The sequence below is a fragment of the Pezoporus wallicus genome, unplaced genomic scaffold, assembly GCF_028554395.1.
Source record: "Pezoporus wallicus isolate ANWC-B61680 ecotype Strahan unplaced genomic scaffold, APGP_CSIRO_Pwel_v1 contig_5785, whole genome shotgun sequence".
NCBI classification, from domain to species: domain Eukaryota; kingdom Metazoa; phylum Chordata; class Aves; order Psittaciformes; family Psittacidae; genus Pezoporus; species Pezoporus wallicus.
In genome coordinates this window covers 2,731,998-2,755,791 of record NW_026641150.1, presented here as the reverse complement: position 1 = coordinate 2,755,791, position 23,794 = coordinate 2,731,998, and the positions used below count along the sequence as shown (strand labels likewise).

Below are 23,794 nucleotides of genomic sequence, written 5' to 3'. Positions count from 1 at the left end.
TCCCAAAGCACTCACTGCATCCCTAGCATCACTTAACAGCCCATGAGATTGGCTGACAAAAATAGTAACATTCCTAACCTTTAAGTATTTGGGCTTCTTCAAGCAAGCCCAGAGACTTGAAAGCAGCATTATGCACACAATTTATGAGCATGCAGTCATAATTCATTGCATCTAATGTGCATAATAAATGGCTAACATGCCACTTGGTGCGATACGCTGAGCATTCAGTGAGCAGGCAGCCAAAGCCACTCTACTGGCCAGGCAGTTGGCAAAATAGGCAGGAAAGTGCCAGCCCTTGGGTTGTTCCTTGCAGTAGGCTGAGCTTTGCTGATTTGCCACCTTCCTCCTCTGGTTTTACATCTTCCCACATCACAATTTTCCTCTTGAGTCTAGAATGATTTTCTGCTTTCTGCTTTAAATTAGTTCTTTCACCAATCTCAATTCCATACTTCTGTGGGCTTTTTATTTCTACTTTTCTACCCTGCATGAGTCAATGGCCCATGTTACCTGCCTCTGAAAAGCTGACAGTGATTGCTACAGCTCAGCCCTTTGTACAACTGGTGCAAGAGCACATGTGGGTCTTCTTTGCATGCGCACCCTTACTCTCAGCACTTAGAAGTTCATTGTCCAGCACCATCTGGAGACAGAGAGCAAGAGCCATCACGGAAAAGCTGGTATTACTGTAGCTCTGCATGCAGGAGAGGATTATAAGGGGTATGGCAAAAAAAGGGAGACTACCCAAGCACCAGCTAACCAGCTACTGGAAAACGCGGCTGCACCTTCAGCTAGATTTGGAAGGGAGCTGTGGGGTGAGATGATGCTCACCAGCCCCTCACAGGCATGCCTCGACTTGCAGCATGCTCAGTATCAGGCCCAAGGGTGGTGGAGAAATGGTGCCAGGGAGGGCAATGAAAGCCCAGGGTTTGCCTTCCCCCTCCCTATCTCTGCTGTCCCCACTTCGTCCAGCTCTTGTTTCCAGCACGTCTCTTTTGAGCAGGTCTTTCCTTCCTCTTTCCCATGGGTTTGGCATGATCCTGTTCCTTCCTTTCTTCCCCCTCATTTCCTTTTGTTTTTCCACCCCAATTTCACTTCCTAACCCTGTTTTCCTGCCATGACACGACAATCACACTCCCTTGAGTCATCCTTACTTCCCCCCAACGTCCCCCAGCACTCTGACGTCTATCCCCCTTCCTCCCCCCAGCTCTGACGGACACGGTCCTCTCACCCCACTCAACCCTCCTCCTTTATAAAGGGATTTTCCTCTTTTTAATCCGCGATCCCCCCGTCGCAGCATCACCTCCCGGTGCACCGTGACGGGAAGAGGGAAGAGACGATCCTGCCTTTGCGCCTCCCCACCCTCCTCCCCTCACCATAACCCCGGGCGGGGGCAAAGCCCCCGCGGCTCAGCCCCGACACCGCCCCGCGAGATGGGCGGCCGTGCCCCGCAGGCTGCGGGGCAGCGCGGCGGCGGAGCGCAGGTGCGGCGGGCGGCGTTCCCCGACGGCTCGGGGCGGCGGGCAGCGGAGGGGCGGGGGTGCGCGGGCGCGGAGGGACGCGCGGCGGCTCCGCGGAGCGCGGCGTGCGGAGCCCCCCGGTAGGTCCGGCTGGCTCCGTCCGCGCAGGGCTCCCGTGGAGCCGTCGGGAGCGCGGATGGGCTGTCCCGGCGCGGCTGTGCGACAGCGATCGCGGAGCGGCGGGGCGAGAGCTGGTGGGGCTCCGGGAAAGGCGTGGTAGGGGGTTGCTTGTGTCTCCCGGGAGTTCTCCCCCGCTGTAAATCGTATACCTCAGGATTTCTGCCGTTCGACAGCTTTTGAGCTTTCCATTTACTTCTCAGATTGTGAACGACAATTGATTGGTACTTTCAATGATGGACAGTCAAATGTTGCAAAAAAAGAAAGAGCAGGTTTTTAAATATGGGAGACTATAGAAGGGGGAAAGATTAAGCACTCAGACAGAAAGACTCAAAGATATGCTTTGCTGCTGTAGTTATTGCTTATCTATAGTTCTTAAATAACTTAAAACAATTTTGTGGCTTGCCTGCTAGCTAGAGACTTTTCTAACAGCCCACATGTCCAGGATCTTCTATCCTATTGCATGTACGAAACTATTTCTTTCCTGAAGAATTTGCAGACACTGGGGACTTGATGATGATGCTGAAAGAATTCAGTGCTCAAAAACTGATTTCCAAGAATCATGTAGCTTTCAGCCACATCATTTCCCTTTGTAATCGCAGGTTACAGTTATTGCTTGTTGCTCCACAGGCATTTTCAATGGCATGTGAACTCAGTATGAATTGCATCTGAAATACTCATTTCATAAAATCACCAGAATAGTTTCTTTAGTAACCTTTTGACTTTTCTTTGTACACTGATTCAAAAAAAGCATCTTACCAGGTTTGTTAAAAGCAGACTTCTTATTGCATTCTCTCCAGAGGTCTGAATGAAATAGCAATCAAAGAAACAGACAGGACTTCAACATGGCTTTCCATGCAGAGGGGCTGGTGGCCATAATTGTATTCTACCTGGCTATACTGGCGGTTGGGATATGGGCTGCTTGGAAAACCAAGAACACTGGCAGCGAAGGAGATCGCAGCGAAGCTATTATAGTCGGTGGAAGAGACATTGGCTTGCTAGTTGGCGGATTTACAATGACTGGTATGTAAAAACCACGTTTACTATTTTTTTCCCTAACCAGCATATAACTTGTCAGTTTACCATCTGAATGAAGAAGTGTAATCTGCATGTTGAACAATGCAAAATGGGGAAGATACATGTACTTTATTTTCAACTGCAAGTAACATTGTTTAGTGAACAGCCCGATGTAGCATCTATGTAATAACAACAGGTATTTTAGAATCAGAAAGGAAGAATATATTAAAATTCTTACTGATTGCTTTTATATTCATCTGTAGATATATATGTTTGGGGCAAAAGTATAGAATTTATGCAGATAATAAGAAATTCAGTTTTAAAAGAACTGTTGTTGTTAAAGCTGTCCAAAATGGTGAGCCATTTTTGTTTAATCTGAGTAAAACAAAGTTTACACGCAAAAAGATGGGGGGAATGTCCAGCATCACTTAAGAATAAATTTCTAAAAGAAAACTGGATTAAATCCAAACTTGTAATTCCACTGATTTCATCAGACTTACATTGTGGATTCTCTTAACTTGTTCTGCAGCAGGCTGACAAAATCATACATTATTGTCAGTAGTAGTATCAGTAAGAAAAGCCTGGGTAAAGGAAGAGTTCCTCACTAATCTTGTAAGCAGTGCCGTTTGGCTCCCAGACCCAGTAGAACCAGGTGTCTGGTTTACCCAGAACCTGGGTAAACAAGATACTCATAATATGATGCAAAATCTCAAGTATAACAGCTAACATATGATATGGGGGGAAAAATGCATTGTAAGAAGAATGAATTGGCCCACCATTTTTATTTAGGCTATTTTCCCCACTTTTTAAAAATTAATTTAAGTCCTATTCAGGCAAAGCCCTTTCATTGCCACATTGGATTTATCAGGTTATATTTATGTTTTGATGTTTTGCCCTGTTCTCGTTTCACAATTATCTAATCAGAAAGAGACACATAAAAAATTTGGTCCAGAATTCTGCGTTCTTTAATCAAGAGAATTTTCTGTCCCCTTCAGGAGCATGTTGCTCATTCATAGACAATATTTGAATGTGGAGTACAGAATGTTTATAAAAGTGAAGTTTGAATACAGACAGACATTCTACTTTTCACACTTTGCTTTAATTTACTGTATCACATATCCACTGGCTATTGAAACATTAAATATGATAGGAAGATCTGGTTTGATTGCTTTCTGCTGAATGAAATGTTTCAAGAGCATTGTAACTGGAATATTTTGCAGAGAAATTGCTTGCCACAGAACTGTAATCATTAGATCAGGGAGTGGAGCCAGAACAAGGCATGCCCCGCTCTAATGGTTATGACTAACGACTTTGTTTGTGGAAGAAGACACAAATTCTGATGTCCTTAATCCTATTTCACAGGAGTATTTTTTGCAACAGCTGAAGCAGAGATGAGACTTGTACTGGGGCTTTCTATATTGGAAGCAATTTCTGTAGCCACCACAATCCACACCCACATATGCTCATTCCATTTCATGCAAGCTGTAGAGACGGTGTAGTAGATCATCCCTGTGGTGGAATACCAGGCTGATATTTGAGCAGCTAAAACACTCATGGATTTTATACTATCAGGGTTTGCACACTTTCTCACCTACTCTTTTCTTAAATTGGGTAAATAAAGCTTGGTATGGCAAGTAAATTCGGTTTCAGGGAACCATGCCTGGCACGCTAAGTCATATGTGGGCACCAGGCTACTGATTCAGGGGTTAGTCCAAGTTTTGTCTCAGAGAGGGGGGTTGGGGCACTCAGTTTGTAAAGCTGTAACAAAACAATTATGAAAGGAAGTTGATCAAAATCTGCAGTAATTCTTACTAAATGGTGGCATTATTCAAGGGCATATTTGCTTCTTATAAATGACAGATGCCAATTTTGCATCTCATAGCCATGCCTTCAGAGATGCATAGCGAGTCCGACATCATCTTTATATTTTTCAGTTTTATTTGTCCAAACACGAAGTAAAAAGCAAAGCCTTTTCCATAAAAGAAAACAAAAGATTCTTCAAGATCTCCAGAAAGGATATTGTTCTTATAGACATGAAGTATTTTTGGTTATGAGATAAGGCCTAATTCTGTCGTTCTTGACCAAGACAAATGCTACCATGTTCCATGGGTACTGGCTACAAAAATGGGGTTAATTTCTAAGGCTACTTGGTGGGGAGGATGACAGAACTCAGCCTATACATTTAAATTAAAATTCAGAGCACAAGTGTCATGGCTTCACAGGGGTGGACTCACGATGAGAGACTAATTGTAGTTGATTTTCTAAATGTCATTGAAAATCCTTAAAACAAATGCGCTGCCTATGAGTAATGGCTATGGGCATATTTGGATATATATAATTATCCTAAAGAAGCTGTTGTATCAACTAGTGACTGAAATGCCTAACATAACGCCTGTTGAAAGCTGCATGTGTCTGCAATTATCAAAACAGATAGAATGAGAAGATTTAATTGGGGATGGATCACAGCAGCTCATATTAAAATGAGCTAACATAGTACCATAGTAGACGCGCCTTTAATCTCTGTATCATTCTTATATAATTATAGTTAAAATGTATCATTAAACATTAGCATTCCATAATTTGTGGGTGAAATTCTTTAGAAGTGGTATCTGAAACAAGCATGAGTGTATTCTTATTTCAGTGACTGAGTTTAAACCCCAAAGAAAATATTTGAGGTGACATAATCAAATGCTTACAAACATGACCAAAAAAGTAACAATCTATTGATGTAATTTTTCTCATTTTAGTTGGATGGAGCTGTGTATCCTTCCACAAGGAAAAACAAATATTACAAAATTCTCTTTTCTGTAATCCTGAGGTCAGGTTTTTTCATTTTACAGATCTTGATAAGTTGATTCGATGATTTTACGGGTCATAAAAAGGGATCATTCACAAACAAGTGCCAAAAAAAATCTGATTTTCTAATATATACCTGTATATAAGGAACTCTGAAATTAATTCGTGTATTCTTCATATGAACTAGGGGCAGAATTGCACTCCCTATCTTCGGTGTGTGTCTGATCATTTTTTAGGGCACATGTTATAAACGGATGTTGGTATTTCCTGTATGTTTTGGTCCTTCAGATGGCAGGCAAAGAGAAGATTAAAGCAGATTACCACATGAATGTTTCTATAGATTATTAAATTTTATATTCCTTTTTGTCTGATTTAGACCAAACTAAAAGAAAAAAAAAATTTACTCAAAAAGGTATTAAATGAACTTTAAATTGTGGCTTAGCAAACTGAGGATCAGCAAATTAATTTCTAAGGCTGAAATCCCATCCTATCATATCCCATTATTTCTTTTGTAATGTATTTACTGATGCCAATGTACATGCTGACTACTCATTCATCCCCTCAGAAAAAGCCATACAGCACCTCCAAGAGCTCTGGGGTCCTTGGAAGATGTGTCCAGAGCAGTCATGTGTACTGAAATATTGATTGGCAGCTATTTTTCAACCCATAATCAAGAAATCAAGAAATAAAATTGAAAATAAGTGCTAAATAATCCATTCTATGTTACCCAGCAACAAATGTCCATAAGGCATTGCTCCTGTTCTCAGCCAGGGGAGAGCAATGTCCCCTAGGCAACATCACACAGAAGGGAAGTGACTTTTTCCCCTCCAGAAGAAAATAAAGGAGGTAGGCATAATGTCCAAGAGCCCCTTGGAGAACATCCACCACCTCAGCAGCAACCCCAGGCAAACTGATGCCAGACCTTGAAGCTTTCTTCACCACAGCTGCAGCAACTCTGGACATCTGTCCTAGACTATGGGACATTCTCCATCTGGAAGTGGGTATTGTTCATGCAGTAGTCATGCTCATGCTTTTTCCAGGGAAAGAGACAAATACAATTCCTTAAGTATTTATCTTTGTTATTGCATACAGGTCTTTACAACCTATTCCATAAGTTTATGCTCCTTGAGACACAACAGGGAACACACATCCCAGGTGGGCATAGGCTCAGTGGTCAATGGCTCAATGTCCAGGTAGAGATCAGTGATGAGTAGTGTCCGTCCCGGGACCTTACTGGGACCAGTATTATTTACCATCTTTGTCAAGGGCATGGACCATGGGATTGAGTGCACCCCCAGAATGTTTTCAGATGAAACTGAGATGAGGAGTGAGGCTGATACTCTAGAGGGAAGGGATGCTATTCAGAGGAACCTTAACAGGCTAGAGAGGTGGGCCTGGGTGAACCTCATGAAATTCAAGTGTAAGGTCTTGCACCTGGGCCAGGGCAATTGCAAACATGGACACAAGGGTGGGTAAAAAGTGGATGATTCTCTCAGTATGTCTGACTTCTTTTTCTGTATGCTTAAATTGTATGCTTAAGTTTTTTGAATTAGGACTATCTTTTATATAAGAATGCCATGTTTGGTGCTTGTAGAGTACATATAATAAAATTAGCAATATTACAAGCGATGAGAATTTCATTCTACAACATGGGATTATTTCTTGCTTTGTGCACATTAAAGAGTTTTCCACCTCTTCTTTTTCAGCCACATGGGTTGGAGGAGGTTATATCAACGGGACAGCAGAAGCTGTGTATGTCCCAGGCTATGGTCTAGCTTGGGCTCAGGCACCTATTGGATATTCCCTTAGTCTGATTTTAGGTAAGCAAAGAACTAAAGCTAATCATCTCTCATTTTAAACAGTTCTGATGACAAGTCCATCATTTAAATTGAACCAACTAGGATCTAATAAATGTAGACTAAGATAAACTGGATCTCTTCTGCTGATAGGTTTGGCTATTAAAAAGAAAAAGAGAAAATCACTATAAATAATTTGATATCTTAAGTCACCTGAATGCCTTGGCAAGACCTTCTTGATTATTACAACCACAGTGATTTATGGAGGACACAATCCTGCTATATGCAGGGTGAGAGTGTAAAATACAGGCAGCATTATAATTTTTTAATGCTGTGGCCTCTAATTCCTGAAACATAGTCTCAGAAATAATAACAATTAAAAAATTCTTACTGTGTCTCAAATGTGGAGCAGCTTGGAATGAAAACATTGCCTTGTAGCCATGATGAATACACTATAAAATTGTCAACTACATCTCTCTGTATTTGAACAGATCATGTCCCCAAGGCAACTGCTGATTAAACTGTTTAAAAAGAATGCCGTTACAAAAAAGATCCTATGTTTTTCATCTTTCATTAATATGACTGATGTATTAGCCTTTTTAATAATACTTGACCTCTCAGACTGAGTCTTTTCTCATGGCCCTCCCACCTAGTCTGTCCCTTCGTTTCCCTTGGTTACTTATCAGGTCTTCTTGCCCCTTCTGTTTCTTCCCGTACAATGCAGATTCCCTCCTGACTCTTTTTTCCCCTTGAAAATGCTTTCCTATGGCATGTCCTAGTTGTTGAAGGCAGAAACCTCCTTCATCATAGATGTTCCTCTCTGGCATGTGCCACAGAGAGGCCAGCTCCAATTCCAGTAGCAGTTCCCATCCCTGAGAGCAGCTCTGTTTCCTGTAAGGAAAACAATAATAGTAGATGTCTGCCTGGAGATCAGCTGATGTCATTATAAGGTCAGGAGGGTCAGGATCCATCAATTTCATGAAGTGGTTGTTAGGGTCATAGTCACAAGTATCTTCCTGACTCTTAGCCTTTGTAAAATTGACAAAAATTAATAATAGCCCAGCAGGGGTTGAGTTAGCCCCTTCCCTCATTTCCAGACGGTTTTAGATGTACAGCCTTTTTTTCCTGGAAAGCTGTAGTGGCCTCTGCAGAGAAGTCTGCATCATATATTGCTCTGTAGAGTACAGAGAGGAAAGCATTTCTGTAGGAGTGTTCTGTACCTGCAGGTTTGAGGGGAGGAGTTGTTTATCCTTCTTTGAAAAAAAAAAAAAATCAAAATTATAAATTCAAGGCTAGAAGAGATATTACTGTTTCAGACTTAAGGATTTAAGATTGATATAATCTCCCTGTTAGTTTAATGTTGGGCTGCTTACCACTTTCCTTAGTTTTTAAAGCAATTTAGTTTTAAAGGTTAGAATATCTCATATTTCCTTTGATAGATGCTTGGACATCCTAATAGATCATAATACCACTAACATTTTTTGTTCTTTTAGTTGTCTTTTGTAATGATGACATAACAAGTGGAATAGGAACAGGATCCATGACCAACCCAAGAACAGTAAAAAAATGCCCAAGGGTTTTTGCATCTGCCTAGGGACAGATTTAATATAAGCAGTATAAATAGAATGTGATTGGTAAACAGACACCTTCCATTGAGGGAACTTAATGAAATTAAGAAATATGAGTGGTATAAGGCAATACATAGAAACATGGAAAATATTCTGTACAATACAGTAAATACGTTACATATCTTGTGATGAAGAACCTACGTAAGTGTCACCAGATACTGTACAGTGGATTTTATTTAGAACTGCCTGTTCTTCCAGTGTTTTTTACTGTATCTTATACATTGCATTTCAGCAGTTTTATTGTGGTAGAAGCCTACAGAAGTAGGTATTGTCATGTGCAGATCTCAGCTACACAGGTTTTCGTACAAGGGCTCTTTCAGCTTCCCTGGGCTATGTCTTTTTTTTTAACCAAAAAGAAAAAATTGAGGACTGAGGACTGTACATTAGAAAGGTGAGGCCTTTGCACATTTATGCACATATCCAACCCATATACTAGCCAGGCAGAGCAGAATTATGATATACCAAAATTCCTGAATACGTCTAAGTTAAACAAGTGGATGACAAATGTTGAGGGAGCCCAACACCTGCAGAGGCTAGAAGGTATCTGACCTACCCTGCAGGTGTAGTAAGGTTGATTTAAGCACACATAATAAATCTGAACTGTCCTGAAAGAATCAGATTTGTTGTGTGTGCACTAAACACATGTGTGGACTCATATTTCTGATCTGGGAACCCCAGACAGTTTCATTTTTCGAGTAGGACCATGTGAAATTCATGCTGAATTCTGTTCTAGGTAGAAAAGCCATTCCCTTAGGTAGATCCAAAATTAGACAAATATCTGACAGCATCCATAGTGACAGATTAAGTAAACTGAACTAGACAAACTAAGACAAACTTATTTTTCATTATCAGACCATAGATATTAATGGTGTAGGTGTGTTTACGTAACTCTGTAGACAGATGTAAAGTAAGAGAGTAAGAGTTCTTAGAAGGTATTTTAACTGTATTTATTTCTTAAAGAAAAAAGAAAATAAAATGGTAATGCAGATATTTTTGTACCCTTAACTGACAATTGATGTTTTATCCCTTACCATTAATGCATTTCTCCACTACAGCTGGTGTCATATGCTACTTTTCTTTGTAGGTGGCCTTTTTTTTGCAAAACCTATGCGATCCAAAGGCTACGTGACAATGCTAGACCCCTTTCAGCAGCTTTATGGAAAAAGGATGGGAGGGCTACTGTTTATTCCAGCTTTAATGGGAGAAATGTTTTGGGCTGCTGCCATCTTCTCTGCCTTAGGTAAGGAACAAACAGTACACATATCAATTTCTCACAGGTGGAAAAGATTAAGAAAATCAGAAATGCATTAAAATCCTGGCTTCAAATGTTAGCTTTCCTAGCCAAATGATTCAGAGTGCGACAGCTCTCAGCCCTATGCTAACTAGTAACTGAACCTGGTAATAGTACCCCATTAATTATTTTGGAAATGGAAAGACAAACAAGGTATTATTCATTTTCAAGTATCTTTAAGTTGTTCCTTATCAGAAAGCATTAAAAGCTCTAGCAACAAATTTCCTTTAATTGTGAAGATGACATGAACGTGAATGTCTGAAGTGTCCCTTTTGTGTCAAGGCTGACCCAGCTTCTCTTTTACATCACTGAGACCACAGAAGCCAGTCAAGATTTCCCTTAAGGATATGAAACATTACCGCCAGTGCATCTAAACAAAACATCCTTTGCATATATGATATGCGCATATACGGAACTTTCCACAGCACAAATAACAGAAGTAAAACAGACTGTGATCAATAAATTGAGGTATGATTCAATTCTAAGTGGCTTTCTACTTGACAAAATGAAGGAAATACTTGGGAGTCAAGAAAGAATTTAGAGGTTTCTTTGAACTATGACTCAATAGAAAATCACCCAACTACTCATCCAGTCCTGACAAAAAAAACAAAATCACTTTCCAGGGTGTTTAAGTATATTTCAGGACTGAATTTAGCAATCCCTTCAAGACCTGAGAAAGCCCTTGAGTTGAAGCACCAATAATTGACTTTTACCAGCTAATCATTCTTATAGTGTGTATGCATGTGGTAATGTTTTCTAGCACAAGCTATTTTAAACAGAAAATAAACTTTGAAGGTACTCTCCAACTGTGCTCTGATGAACTGCAAAGCAATGGGGAGCTTGTTTACCACAGTTTTGTCACAAAACCCTTAAAGGACTAAGAACAAGCTACATGCTGAGGTGATAGGAGTTGAATAACTTGAAGAACACTCTGAGTATTTGGAATATACTTTCTTTTTGATTGAGGACAAGCTAAACTGTGATATTTCAAAGCAAATTGTGTGAATACCTTTCTAGGAGGTTTATATTAACATCTTACGGTTAAAGACTGTCAATGATTATAAAGGTCATTGAAGGTTTTGACTTTTAACTACTCCATGAATAATCTAGTTATATTATACCTCCTAATTTGCACACCTATCCTCACTGATGAATATTTAATCCCAAAAAAAACAAACCTGGCAGCTCTCAGCAGCTGTTATATATGACACATCGTGTTGTGTTCTGCTACCAGAACTCTTCCACCTATGTGGCCAAGAATATCCATCTACAATACCTGCAAGGGCTGAAAGTTGTTGCAAAATGTTTCTTTGAAATCATCCTAATTATAAGGAGAGGATTTTTTGAACATGTTTTTTAAACGCTGCAATCCGTTGAGATAGCTAATTCACCTAAGGGAAATGTATAACCATCCTGCTAGCTGCTGGAAGGGCAGTGCCAGAGGGCACAAGCATGGTTTCTTGAGTGCATTGACAACAAATACATGACACAAATGATCAGGGAGCTAATCAAGGGAGGTGCTCTGTTGAACCTGTTACAAACATGGAAGAACTAGTTAGGGATGTAAAGGTCAAAGACAAACTTGGTTACAATGTTCATTAGATGGTGAAGTACAGGGTTATGAAAAGAAGGAACGAGGCAAAAATGAGGAACGCGATAGTGGACTTCAGGAGAGTAGGTCATAGCCTCTCCAAGAGTCTGCTTGGACTGATCCCATGGGCGACAGCCCTGGAAAGAAGAGGAATACAGGAAAGCTGATTGATATTCAGGGATCACCTTTTCCAAACTCAAGAACAGTCATCCTGACAATCAGCAAAACAACGCATGGGATATACATGGCTGAAAAAGGAGCTCCTGACTAGACTCAGACACAAAAAGAAAGCATTCAAGAAGTGGAAACAGGGGCGGGTGACCTCGAGGGAATGCAGAAACACTGTCAAATCACCCAGAGGTGGGTTTGGAAAGGCCAGAGTCCATCTGGATTTGAATCTGGCCATGAAGAGCTACAAGAAAGACTTCTACAAGTACATAAACTGCTGTTTAATGGGACAGGGAACTGGTGTAAAGGATGTGAAAAAGGCTGAGATACTCAGTGCCTTCTCTTCTTCATTCATTGCTGGTAAGACCAGCTTTCAGGAATCACCTAATATAACCCAGGGCAAGAAAGGTTTCCTGGAGGAGGATTAGGTTAGGAGACATTTAAATCGACTGGAAAGACACGGTTTCATGGGACCTCATGGGATGCATCCTGTGGATGCTGCGGGATCTGGCTGATAGCATGGCAAGGACACTGTCAGTAATCTGAAGACTGTCCTCCTTCAGATGCTCCTGAACACTGGAAGAAAACAATATCCCATCTTCAATAATGAGGATACCAGGAACTAAAGGCTGGTCAGCCTTATCTCAGTATCTGGGAAGGTGATGGAGAAAATACTCCTGGAAACTACTTTCCAAGCAAAAGATGGTCAAGATGGAGACTGGGAGGAATGAGCATGGATTCATTCTGACCAACCTGAAATCTTCCATGATGAGCTGACTAGCTTGGTTCATGAAGGGAGAGCAGGGCATGTTGTGGATTTCAAAAGGGGTTTTTTGCACATCTTCTGTAGTATCCTCATAGACAAACAGATGAAGTACAAACTAGATAAGTGGACAGTGAGAAAGACTGAAACTGCTGACCTTCTGGGCTCAGAGGGCTGTGACCAGCAGCATGGGTGCCACCGGGTGGCCAGTCACCAGCTGTGCACCCCAGAGGTCATTGCTGAGTCCTGTGTTGTGTAATGCCTTCATTAATGACCTGGCTGATGAAACCAAGTGCACCTTCAGCTAGTGTGCAGAAAAAAACTGTGAGGAGCTGCTGATAGACCAGATGGTTGTACTACCATTCAGAAGGACCTCAACAAGCTGCAGAAATGGGCCCTCAGGAACCTCATGAAGTTCAGCAAAGGGAAATGCCAAGCCCTGCACCTGGGGAGATAAAACATGATGTCCAAGCAAAAACTGAGGCTGATCAGCTGGAAAGCAGGTTTGCAGAAAAGGACCCAGGAGTCTTAGAAAGCAATAAATTTGACCATGATCCAGCTATGTGCCCTCAGGACGGCTGAGACACTTTTGGTGTGCTGTATTCAGTGCTGAATGCATGTGATGTGGACGTACTGGAGAGACTCCAGTGAAGAGCCGCTATAGCTGATGCCTCCTCTACCATTTCTTCCTTTGTCAAAAGGGGCCAGCTCAGAGTATCAGTGAGGTACAAAAGGGTGCAATATATTGCAGCAGACCTTCCACAGGCACAGCTTTTACTGCAGCGATACACTTGTACCCATGTGTCTGCAAATCACTCAGAGAGTTTAGCTGTCTGTACATGGCTGCTTTTTCCCTGGTAGAACAAGTGTAGTCCTTACAGAGCTTGAACAATGTAAAGGAAGGCTGTTGGGACCCTTCTGTCTTCTATTTCATGAGAACCTGCAAAATGACAGATGCTAAACTTAGACCAACACTTTTCTCCCTCCCTTTAAAGGTACTTAAGGGCTGTGCAGAAGATAAAGAGGGGAATATCTTCATGTTGTTGCAGTGTCAGACCAGCATCTGTATATGCAACTTAACAAAACTGAGCCTTCTCATCAGACATACTGGGACATACACTAACACATAATGCTTTGTTTTTCCCCACAGGTGCCACTATAAGTGTGATCATTGACGTTAACATCAATATTTCAGTCATTATTTCTGCCCTGATTGCAACTATGTACACACTTGTGGGAGGGCTTTATTCTGTGGCCTATACTGATGTAGTTCAGCTCTTCTGCATCTTCCTGGGACTGGTAAGTTTATCTTTTGTTTTTCCTTCTTTCTTCAGGATTATGATGATTGCCGAGACATTGGAATTGTGTCTTCACTGAAGGCATGGAGAAGGAGTATCTCCACTCACAGAGCTTTGACTTTAGAGTCTTCATTTACACCACAGAACAGCCCATGTTTTAACAATAATGCTGACCAAGAGGCCTGATTCTATCAACTAGTCTGATAGAGCAAACTCTCCTGCAATTTTCCTGCTGAGTACATATCTAACTCAAGAATAGGACTGGAGCTGTCTCCTTCCTTATCTGTCCATAGGACTGTGGCACAGGCAGTGGAAGGAGGCATCAGAGGTATGAAGCAGTCAGTAATGCAGTCCAGAAACACTGGCATTGGACCTGCATAACTGATGCTCTCCGGCTTCTCTTTCCTGTAGCTGTCACCTACTGGCACAACTTATTTAGCCACCTGCTTTAAATCACCTTCTTGATTTTTCCCTCATTTCCCTCCACCATGCTTGGAGACCACAGTATAGGAAGTCTCACCACATTGCTTGCTGTTTGAATTTGGTGGTATAAATACCCTCTCATCAGCTATCACTGATACACTAGTTGGTAGCCATTGATTTTATTTACTGCTGTTCTCCAAGCCCTACTCTAAAAATATCAATGCAACAGGGCTCAGATCACAGGGGTGCAATCAAAGCAGCTGCTGACTATGTTTGCTAGTGGCAATAATAGATGGTCACAGGTGTGCAGAGAACTGAGACAGGCTGAAATAAATGGGGTGGATCAAGATGAAGAAACTGAATGGCACCTTGGGGACCCTGAGTTCTTTCTCTTCTTTCACCGGATTTCTTGTGCAGCTCTAGGGAAACTGCTTTCACCAGTACTCACACAGGTGGTCACTAACCTACCCTGTGTGAATCCTCACTCTGTGGCATCCTACTGTGAGGCCTTTGGCATTATTTGCAGAAGTGCTAAGCATTCCCCATTTAACTGACTGCATGGGAATCATGCTAAATACCCTGAAAAAGTAAATCTAAGTTCCAGCTGGCTGCCTCAAGTGAGAAGTTATTCCAAATCTTCTTCTCTTATACATTTGTCCTTCATCTGCACAGTGGGGAAAGTAGTCTCCTTCCCTAACATGCATGTTGATGTTTGTGAAACATTCAGTTTTTACAGTTGGCATGCATTACAGAAATTCCCAAATTTGAGGATAAATCAAAATACAAAAATGCTTTTCCAATGAAAAGAACTCATGTGCTGCTGAAGACTTTGATCCCATGGGAATAGCAATATGTGATCCTGTATTAAGGGAAGCATGAACCTCACAGGGAGGGGAAGGCAAATGAAGGTTGCACAGCAGTTTTCTAAATACATCCATAGCTTTAATTGTGTCATTTTAATTTAGGTTTGGCTCTTTATGTATTTTTTCATTTGAACAAATAGCAATAACGTCATATAGAAGAAACCATATTCATCAGTGGAGATGGAAGCCCCAGATAGCATCTAAATGGTAGTGCTCTAAGTCAGGCAGTTTTAAGTGAGACAGGACACTACCAAAGCACAAAATGTCACAGGCCCAGGTCATCACAGCTCCTCCTCCAGGCTCTGGAGCAGTTTATAGTCTCACTGTAGCAGCACTGTACTGCTTATTCCTCTCATGTCTGTTCCTCTCCTGCTCCTTACTAAAGAGGAGATGCTTGTTTTAGTCACTTCTGTTCCCTACCCTGGCTCCTTATTTCAGCTACAGCTTCCTCCTTAGACTTCCATATCTTCTACCCCAACCATTCTACAAACTTCCCTGGTTTTCTCCTTATAATTGCATGCAGTCTCTTTCCTTCCCTCCTCACTCTCCAGTTCTCACACCTGCAATTCCTAGCTCTTCATCTTGTCCAGTAAGTCTTTCCCTGATCCTGCACTATATCCCCACTATTTACTGACTCTTCATCTTAGCTGTATTATTAATTACCCATTCTTAATTTTCTGCCACCATTTTTTCTGGTTTCCAACCCCATGAGGTCCAAGTCCATCTAGCTTCCTGCTACTTCTACCCCTAAGCTTCAAGTCCCAACATAAAGTCCCAGTTTCTGCTTCACTTCCACAAGCCTTGGTTTTATTTGTCCTCCATTCAAAACATCAAATTTTCTATTTCAGTTAGAAAAGGCTCAGTGAAGAAATTTGGTCTATGTCTATGTTAAGCAAGTTAAACAGTGCCAGGGTGAAAACACAGGATCATTACTAGTGCTTAATTGTTAACATAGCCCTGGCCCTGTTTTGGCACACTCCAACTAGTATTTTCCCACGTAATTCCAAGGAACAGTTAAGCACTGTGCGGTTTGGCAGTGAAAGGAGTCTAGATGTATGGATGTAAACCACGACATGCCAGTGAACTGCAGAGCCAGAGAAACTGTCTTGACTTGTTTTATTTACTAATGTAGAGGTAGTCCTTGAGACCACAAAAAGCTCGGTTACTCTCAGGAACTGGAATGGCTTACTGCCCTGGGTTCAGCAATAGCAGCCATTTTTCTCCTTCTCAGCAGCTGGTACTATGCTGTGGTTTTGACTTTCAGCCTGGGAACAGCTCTGCAAAACACTTACAAAACACACTTACACATCATTTACAAAAGCTCATAATGCATTTGCAATACAATACCTACTAAATCCTGGGCTGTGGCAGGATGGCCACAGGTGGACCTTTACAAATTTACCCTACTGAACATCTCAGGTGAGTATAGGCAAACTAGAGCTCTTCAGAAGCTTATCACTTGGACATGTTTGAGATTTGAGACTCAAAAACAAGAATAAAAAAATACATCTGACACCCTTGTTCCCTATGATTTTCTCAACAGTATTATCTATTAATTTTGACAATATGCTCATTTTTCCCCTCAAAATATCCTGGAGACAGTTGAAAAATTTTGGTCATCTTTCCCAGAAAAGCCCAAGCAGAGAGTGAGAAGGAAATCTTTCTGCCCAAGGGCTTAAATTGGCAAAGTTTAACATATAACTGAGAACAGAATACAATGGTATATGATAAATTAAAGAAACAACCTCAATTACATGCAGTGCTGCATAATATTCTTCACACATTATTGCAATTATTGCAATAAAGTAGAGAAAGATATCTGATTTCTCCCCTCCTTGCTTCTGTTATCCCATACACTTAAATGTGGTGAGTTGCATTGTGGTTATCTGTATGGTTTTGGATATCATTGGATCTTTAAGGATGCTGTGCTTGTGATGGTCTGTGCCATATAGCACGAAGCCTGGTTTTCATCTCAGTAGGAGCTGCTGAGGTTCTCCTCATACAAAGTTACACCACTGAAAAATGAGTTGGCAAGTAAATGCACAGTCAGTTGGGGAAGGAAACAAACCTGGCAGAAACTGTCTCTGTGAAGGGTTTCTTCACTGATGTTCTGGCTTACATCAAAAGCAAAGAGACAAAAAATCATCAAGAGCCCAGACTGAAATTACCCTCAAGTCAGAAAAGTCCTGTAACACTGAGTGTTCTGGAGTAAGAGAGATGGGATTCACCAACAGCACCAGACCAATGCTAATATTAAAATTTTACAGTTTTATAATGCTTCCTTTAGACCTGAACAAAGTGTTTCTCTTTGGTTACAGTGGATCAGCGTACCCTTTGCAATGTCCCATCCTGCAGTGACAGACATTGGGCTCACAGCTGTGCACCATGTGCATCAAGCACCTTGGCTTGGATCTATCAACTCACTTGACATTTACACATGGCTGGACAATTTCCTTTTACTGGTAAGTAAGGGCTTGTATGAAGGAATGAAGCATTTAAGCACTTACACTGTGTTACTCTGACAGCTGAAAAATAATAGAGTCTAGTTAAGAGTTTCCAGCAAACTGAAAACTTTTACCCTCTTGACTCCTGTTCAATATTTCTGCAAATTTGAATGATTTCAATGAAATACCAGTAAAATATTGTAGCACAGCTGTCAAAGTCAGCATTGCCAAGAATGCAATTTAAATATCATCAGGCTGACAGAGTTGACTTATACTAAAATTAATTAAAAGTGCGCAGCTAACACTTCACTGATGTCATTGTTGGCAGAGGAATTTATATATTGCAGAAGTCAATAAATACGTTATACAAATGATTAAACTTGCCTTAGGTATAGGTGATGTAGAAAAGATTTGCAGAGATGGACATATGGATGAATTCAAACGTGCACACATGCCAGACTGAACTGAGGGCTTTCGTTATTTAATACCTATGTATTACACATGGGATCAGTGGTTATTAAGTACTTTCCATTAGAAGATCTAGCAACACACACTAACATTTTCTATTCTCACTGTTCTTGATCAACTCTCCACTATTTTTATTATCATGTTGTTCTTTGATAATCCTTTCTCTGGGTTGGGTTATGGTGGGTTTTTTTTAAAATACTCTCAACCAAAAATCTTCAGAGTTTTCTGGTAATTGGCTATTCAAATATTTTTTTTTTTTCCCCAGCTCAAATTTTTTAGAGAGAGATTTTCAGAGAGCCAAAGTATGACGTTAGCTCAAGCAGCTGTATTTTGTCTGGTAAACCTGAAGGTTTAATCTCTGCTGATGACTAAAGGAAAGCTCTGATGTTGCCAAATTGTGACACGTTCTCTTTTCATCATGTTTGTTTCATTATAGCTCAGGAAATTTACACATGCTTGGAAAGCTTTGTTAAAGGAACATTATTATAACTGCAAAGGAAAACAGTCATAAATAGCAAGCAAAATCAGGGTTGTCTGTGAAACATTCATTTGGTCCCTCTGTGTGCATGAAAAATATATGAAACACCTGCATACACACTATTTGGTCCAAATGCCTCCTGCCTCATTTAGTGTGAAGAACTGTGCCGTGCACATTTAGCGAGCAATTTGGTTTCTTTCCTTTCCATGCTGTTAAGTAATAGGCACTTATTTACTTAGCGGACGGTATTCAAATCCTACTCTCAATACAGAATTGTTAGCACTTGGTTTTCCAAGCTTTGATAATACTCTTTTGTGTCGTATTTTGCAGACATAATTTTAAGTAATCAGGATCTTCACTATTATGTTCCCAATAAAAGGAGAAGGGTTGCCACCATGAAAGGAAACTTTCTTTTACTACTTCATCTTTAATTTCTATTGGTATATTTGCTTAAGACAGTAGGGCATTATTTTTCAGATTCTTGAGTTTAATGTATACAGAATGTGTTTAGAAGGCCACACATACTCATAAAGGAAGATAAAATACTGCTTTCAAATCCTATTGGAGACTAATCTCATTTTCACACTGATAGGGTACTGGATGCCAAATTATTCACATATGAATATGACAGTTTATTTTATAACCTTTCATAAGGCTGTGTCAAGTACTTATACATCTTAAAATACTTGGGGATTGCAGAGACTGTATAAGTGCGAAGTGTTGTTGCTAACTGTACAAAGGAATAACTTTTCTAAAATAATGGGATTGAAGTGGATTTACAAAGGTTTGACATTACTTGTGAGAATGAAAGTTACAGCTATTACTGACTGATATTCAGTAAATAAATGAAAGAGTGGCAACATGTCACTCAGCATTCAAGTAATACTGCTACATTTTATGTGGCAATATAAAAAAATCCAGATTTAATCCCCTATGATGGGATGCTGCCCATTCTATTTGCAGACCTTAGGAGGAATCCCATGGCAAGCTTATTTCCAGCGAGTTCTCTCCTCATCTTCTGCCACGTATGCTCAAGTTTTATCATTTCTGGCTGCTTTTGGCTGTATTGTGATGGCTCTTCCTGCAATACTCATCGGTGCAATTGGAGCATCTACAGGTAAATGTTTAAAAATGAACAGTAGAGTAAATATAAAAAGAATAGTACAATAAATGTGTGAAAATTCTACAAAGCTTGTGTTAGATGTAATCTAGCCAGGTGACATCATTAATCAACTCAAGACTTCTTCAACAGGAGTGAAAAATAACATTACAGAATATTCCTCCTAGGGAGAATTGCTCCTACTCTAGTGGCTGAGATTAACTCATTTTGCACACTATGTACTTGGAGATGTAATATTTATATTTATTATTTGAGTTAGATTCTGGTACATATACTTTTGTAGATGTGGTGTTTAGGGATGTGGTTTAGTGGGTCTTGGCAATGTTAGGTTAACATTTGGACTCTATGATCTTAAAGGTCTTTTCCAACCTAAATGATTCTAAATGATTGTATGATTTAGCAGGATTTTCTTATTGTGACCAAAACATGCTTGTCAAGGTCTTTGTCATAGTGAGGGTGATCCCTAGCAGAGCGACCACACAGCTAAAGTCTTAGAAATGTTCCACACATGGCTTTGAGTTCTGAGTCTGTAATCCAAGAGAATAGCTTAACACATCACATACAAACACGGTTCCCAGACTTGCTTTATTGAAGAAAACAACATTTATGAGTAATGCAAACATTAAACTTCCCACTGGATAACCACAGGCTGTGGTCAGACTTAGCTTAGAGATAAGGAAAAATGCTGAGCAGAATGAAATCTGCCTAGCAGAAACCAGTGGGACACTGCCTCTCTGAAATGTCGTCAGTCTGGCCCTAGTAACAGTTTAATTGTTGAATGTGAATGAAAATGTGGCAACATGAATATCTCATTACACATGAAGTCAAGAGATGCTGTAGCTGATGACTACTGATGTGACAAATAAACATACCGGTGTCCATATTGCAGCTTGGAATGAGACTGAGTATGGTGTCCCTGACCCCATGACTAAAAAAGAAGCAGATATGATTTTACCGATCGTGCTCCAGTACCTTTGCCCAGTCTATATCTCATTCTTTGGCCTCGGTGCGGTGTCTGCTGCCGTGATGTCATCAGCTGACTCTTCAATTTTATCAGCAAGTTCCATGTTTGCTCGGAATATTTACCAGCTTTCCTTTCGGCAAAATGTGAGATAATATTTTCATTTTTACTGTTAGAGAAAATTTTAAGTGAGACCTTAACTAATTTCATAATAAAACACTCCTTTCACATTCCTGCCTATGACTAGAAAAAGTATAACATTTCATTCCTAATAGTGTATTGAATATACTAAAAGTCATAAAAATACCTATGGCTGTAAGTGATGACAGGGATGAAAAAGCTAGCTGAGGGAAGGCAGCTCTCAAGAATTCTCATGGCACTGCAGTTTATCCAAACAACTTCTAATTATTGCTGCAACCATAAGTTTTTCTTAAATCTATAACAATATGAGACAACTTTCTGAATTATTGTGTTATCAGGAAATCATCTGACAACAGAATGGGCTAGTGAGTTTGAGTTTTTCTTAGGAAATAGAGAAGAAATTCTGATGCAGATTTTATAGATGAGCCATATTGTGCTTATATTTGCTAAGTTATTTTTAGCAATATGCTGTTGGGTTTTTTCTTTGACACATTATTAAATGTGTCCTTATGCTCAAAGATTAATACTCAAAGATTAATGACTTTGATAATAACAACCATAACCCTTGTGTTTTTTTTTTATTTTGCACTTGAGATGGAGGTAGGGTGATAGTGATAGAGACAGAGATTCATTTGCAAATGTTTTTGAATGTCATGCAAAATTTCCTTTCACAATGCATTATCTACATTGACTGTGTGTATAAATGTAGGTATACATACATTGCCCTGAAAAAACAACTAACACTGCCCTTTTTTTGCAGGCTTCAGACAGGGAACTTGTGTGGGTCATGAGAATCACTGTTTTTCTTTTTGGAGCCTCAGCAACAGCAATGGCACTGCTAGCTTCCTCCGTGTATGGCCTGTGGTACCTCAGCTCTGACCTTGTCTATATCATCATATTCCCTCAGCTCCTGTGTGTGTTGTTTATTAAAGGAACCAATACCTATGGTGCCATTGCAGGATACTTATTTGGCCTTGTTCTCAGAATAACTGGAGGAGAACCATACCTCTACCTTCAGCCCTTGATCTACTACCCTGGTTGCTATCCAGATGAAAATAATATCTATATTCAGCGATTCCCATTCAAAACGCTTGCTATGCTTACCTCCTTCTTTACTAACATTATAGTGTCCTATTTAGCCAAATACTTATTTGAGAGTGGGACTTTGCCGCCGAAGCTGGACTTCCTTGATGCTGTTGTTGCCAGGTACAGTAGAGAACACATGGACAAAGCGACTCTTGTAAAAAGTGACAATATTGTATTAAACGAACTTGCACCTGTGAATCCACGACACAGTCTAACTTTGAGCTCAACTTTCACAAACAAGGAAGCCTTCAATTACGTTGATTCGAGTCCAGAGCTGTCCAATGCTGAAGACAATTAACAAAGCTGGTAGACCCAGGCAAAATAACACAAATCAGGATATTCTACAAATAATAGTAAGAGACACTTTATCAGAAGAAAAGCAAGAACTGGTACTAAAATGCCACTGCACAATTCTTTAAGTTGTTTCTAGGAGCAGGACCATCCCATGGGAGGAACCTTTTTCTGCTATCATCTAACATGTTGGATTAGAGCATAGAGTTTTTACCAAAAGATATACTCAGACCCATTCTTTCCACCCAGAATTATATACTGTGTAATTAAAAAAAATAAAAAAAATAAAAAAAATTTACAATTGAAAATATATGTAGCAGAAAAAGGGCAAGTTATATAGCTAGGACATAGTGTGAAGAGATTATAATACAGTCACTCTGAAATACTATCAGTCACAATATTTTTTGGCATTAAGTGAAAATATATTGTCAGAGTTATAAGTGATTTATTACTAAAGTACTAGCTGCTTGAGCAAAGACAGATCAATAACCTCCCTGGGGTTTTCGTCTGGTCATTTTTTTCCTTATGAAGAAATCCATATAATACAAATCTTATCTTATACTTAATGCAAGCCAACATTAAGCAAAGTATGTTACTGTAGGTGTTCTTTTCTTCCTGTGCTTAGTGGCTGTCACCAATGGAAGATAACAAAATTTTTAAAGCAATAATGAGAACTGAAACTCAGTTGTGAAAAAATAACTGAACTCATATAAGCTAAATAGAACTTTTCAGTGTTGAGAAAAGAAGCCTTATGTTGACTTATCAAAAATGAACACTGAGCAAAGCAGTCTGACACCAAGAAACTGCAGCAATGGAACAAATATTGGAAAGCAAGTAGAGTCAAGAAGGCTTGAAAATGAGGGTAATTGGGGTTTACATGGGGAAAATTCCTAAGTTTAATTTAACAAAAGTAAGTATTCTTAAAGACATTAAAAAACCTTTTGGGTTGGTCCTGCTGAGATTGCTCTAGAAAGTGTAGATCTTCCATGGAAAATCACATTTTCTCAAAAAATTTGATTTCCCATGTGAAAAACAGGCTTGCTGGACAGATTTCCATGTCTGTAAGTGTCCATCTCCAAAAGCAGTAGTATCTTGGAGGGGAACTGAACGACAAACCCACAAGCATAGTGAAAGGCACAGTGATGTCTTCCACTAAATGCTGAACTCCTTCATTTACAGTCATCTTCCTGGGCCCTCATAGTGACTCTGCAGAGCACCAGCAGAGGCCAGGCACAGATGAGACTTTACTCATGAATGGCATCACTGGCCAGAAACAGCAAAGCAGGGAGGTGAAACCTCTTCCAACTTTGCCCTGGCCAGCAGGAAACATACAATGTTGTTTCCATTTGCCCAAGGCCAAGATGATTGTGTCTGTACCCATCGGTATGTGCCTTTCACAGCAGGTGATCCAATAGCTAGATTTCTGAACAATTAAGAGTTATGCCCCAATAATTCTTTCTAATATCTACTCATGACACAAAATGTTCAGCTGAAATCCACGTATCTTCCTGTTGCTGATCACTAGTGAATATTTTTCTTT

The 23,794-nt window shown here is 40.1% G+C and overlaps 1 protein-coding gene across 2 annotated transcripts; it reads left to right on the top strand.

The window, feature by feature from the left end:
* Nucleotides 1–1,041: 1,041 nt before the first annotated feature.
* SLC5A7 (solute carrier family 5 member 7) lies at nucleotides 1,042–22,788 on the top strand. 2 transcript variants are annotated; one of them, XM_057422356.1, is made up of 9 exons: nucleotides 1,042–1,478; nucleotides 2,432–2,654; nucleotides 7,151–7,264; nucleotides 9,953–10,108; nucleotides 13,832–13,980; nucleotides 17,584–17,727; nucleotides 19,619–19,772; nucleotides 20,665–20,882; nucleotides 21,638–22,788. In XM_057422356.1, exons 2-9 carry the CDS (start codon nucleotides 2,477–2,479, stop codon nucleotides 22,259–22,261), a joined length of 1,737 nt encoding a protein of 578 aa, XP_057278339.1. In that variant the 5' UTR covers nucleotides 1,042–1,478; nucleotides 2,432–2,476; the 3' UTR covers nucleotides 22,262–22,788. The 2 variants fall into 2 exon arrangements, with proteins under 2 accessions (XP_057278339.1, XP_057278340.1); XM_057422357.1 differs by lacking the exon at nucleotides 1,042–1,478 and adding an exon at nucleotides 1,489–1,594.
* The last annotated feature ends 1,006 nt before the right edge of the window (nucleotides 22,789–23,794 follow it).

Coding starts and splice junctions, on each gene's coding strand:
- SLC5A7 (XM_057422356.1), top strand. CDS start 2,477: ATGGCTTTCCATGCAGAGGGGCTGGTGGCCATAATTGTATTCTACCTG. Junction 7,265..9,952: donor TTCCCTTAGTCTGATTTTAG/GTAAGCAAAGAA, acceptor TTTTCTTTGTAG/GTGGCCTTTTTTTTGCAAAA. Junction 10,109..13,831: donor TGCCATCTTCTCTGCCTTAG/GTAAGGAACAAA, acceptor TTTTCCCCACAG/GTGCCACTATAAGTGTGATC.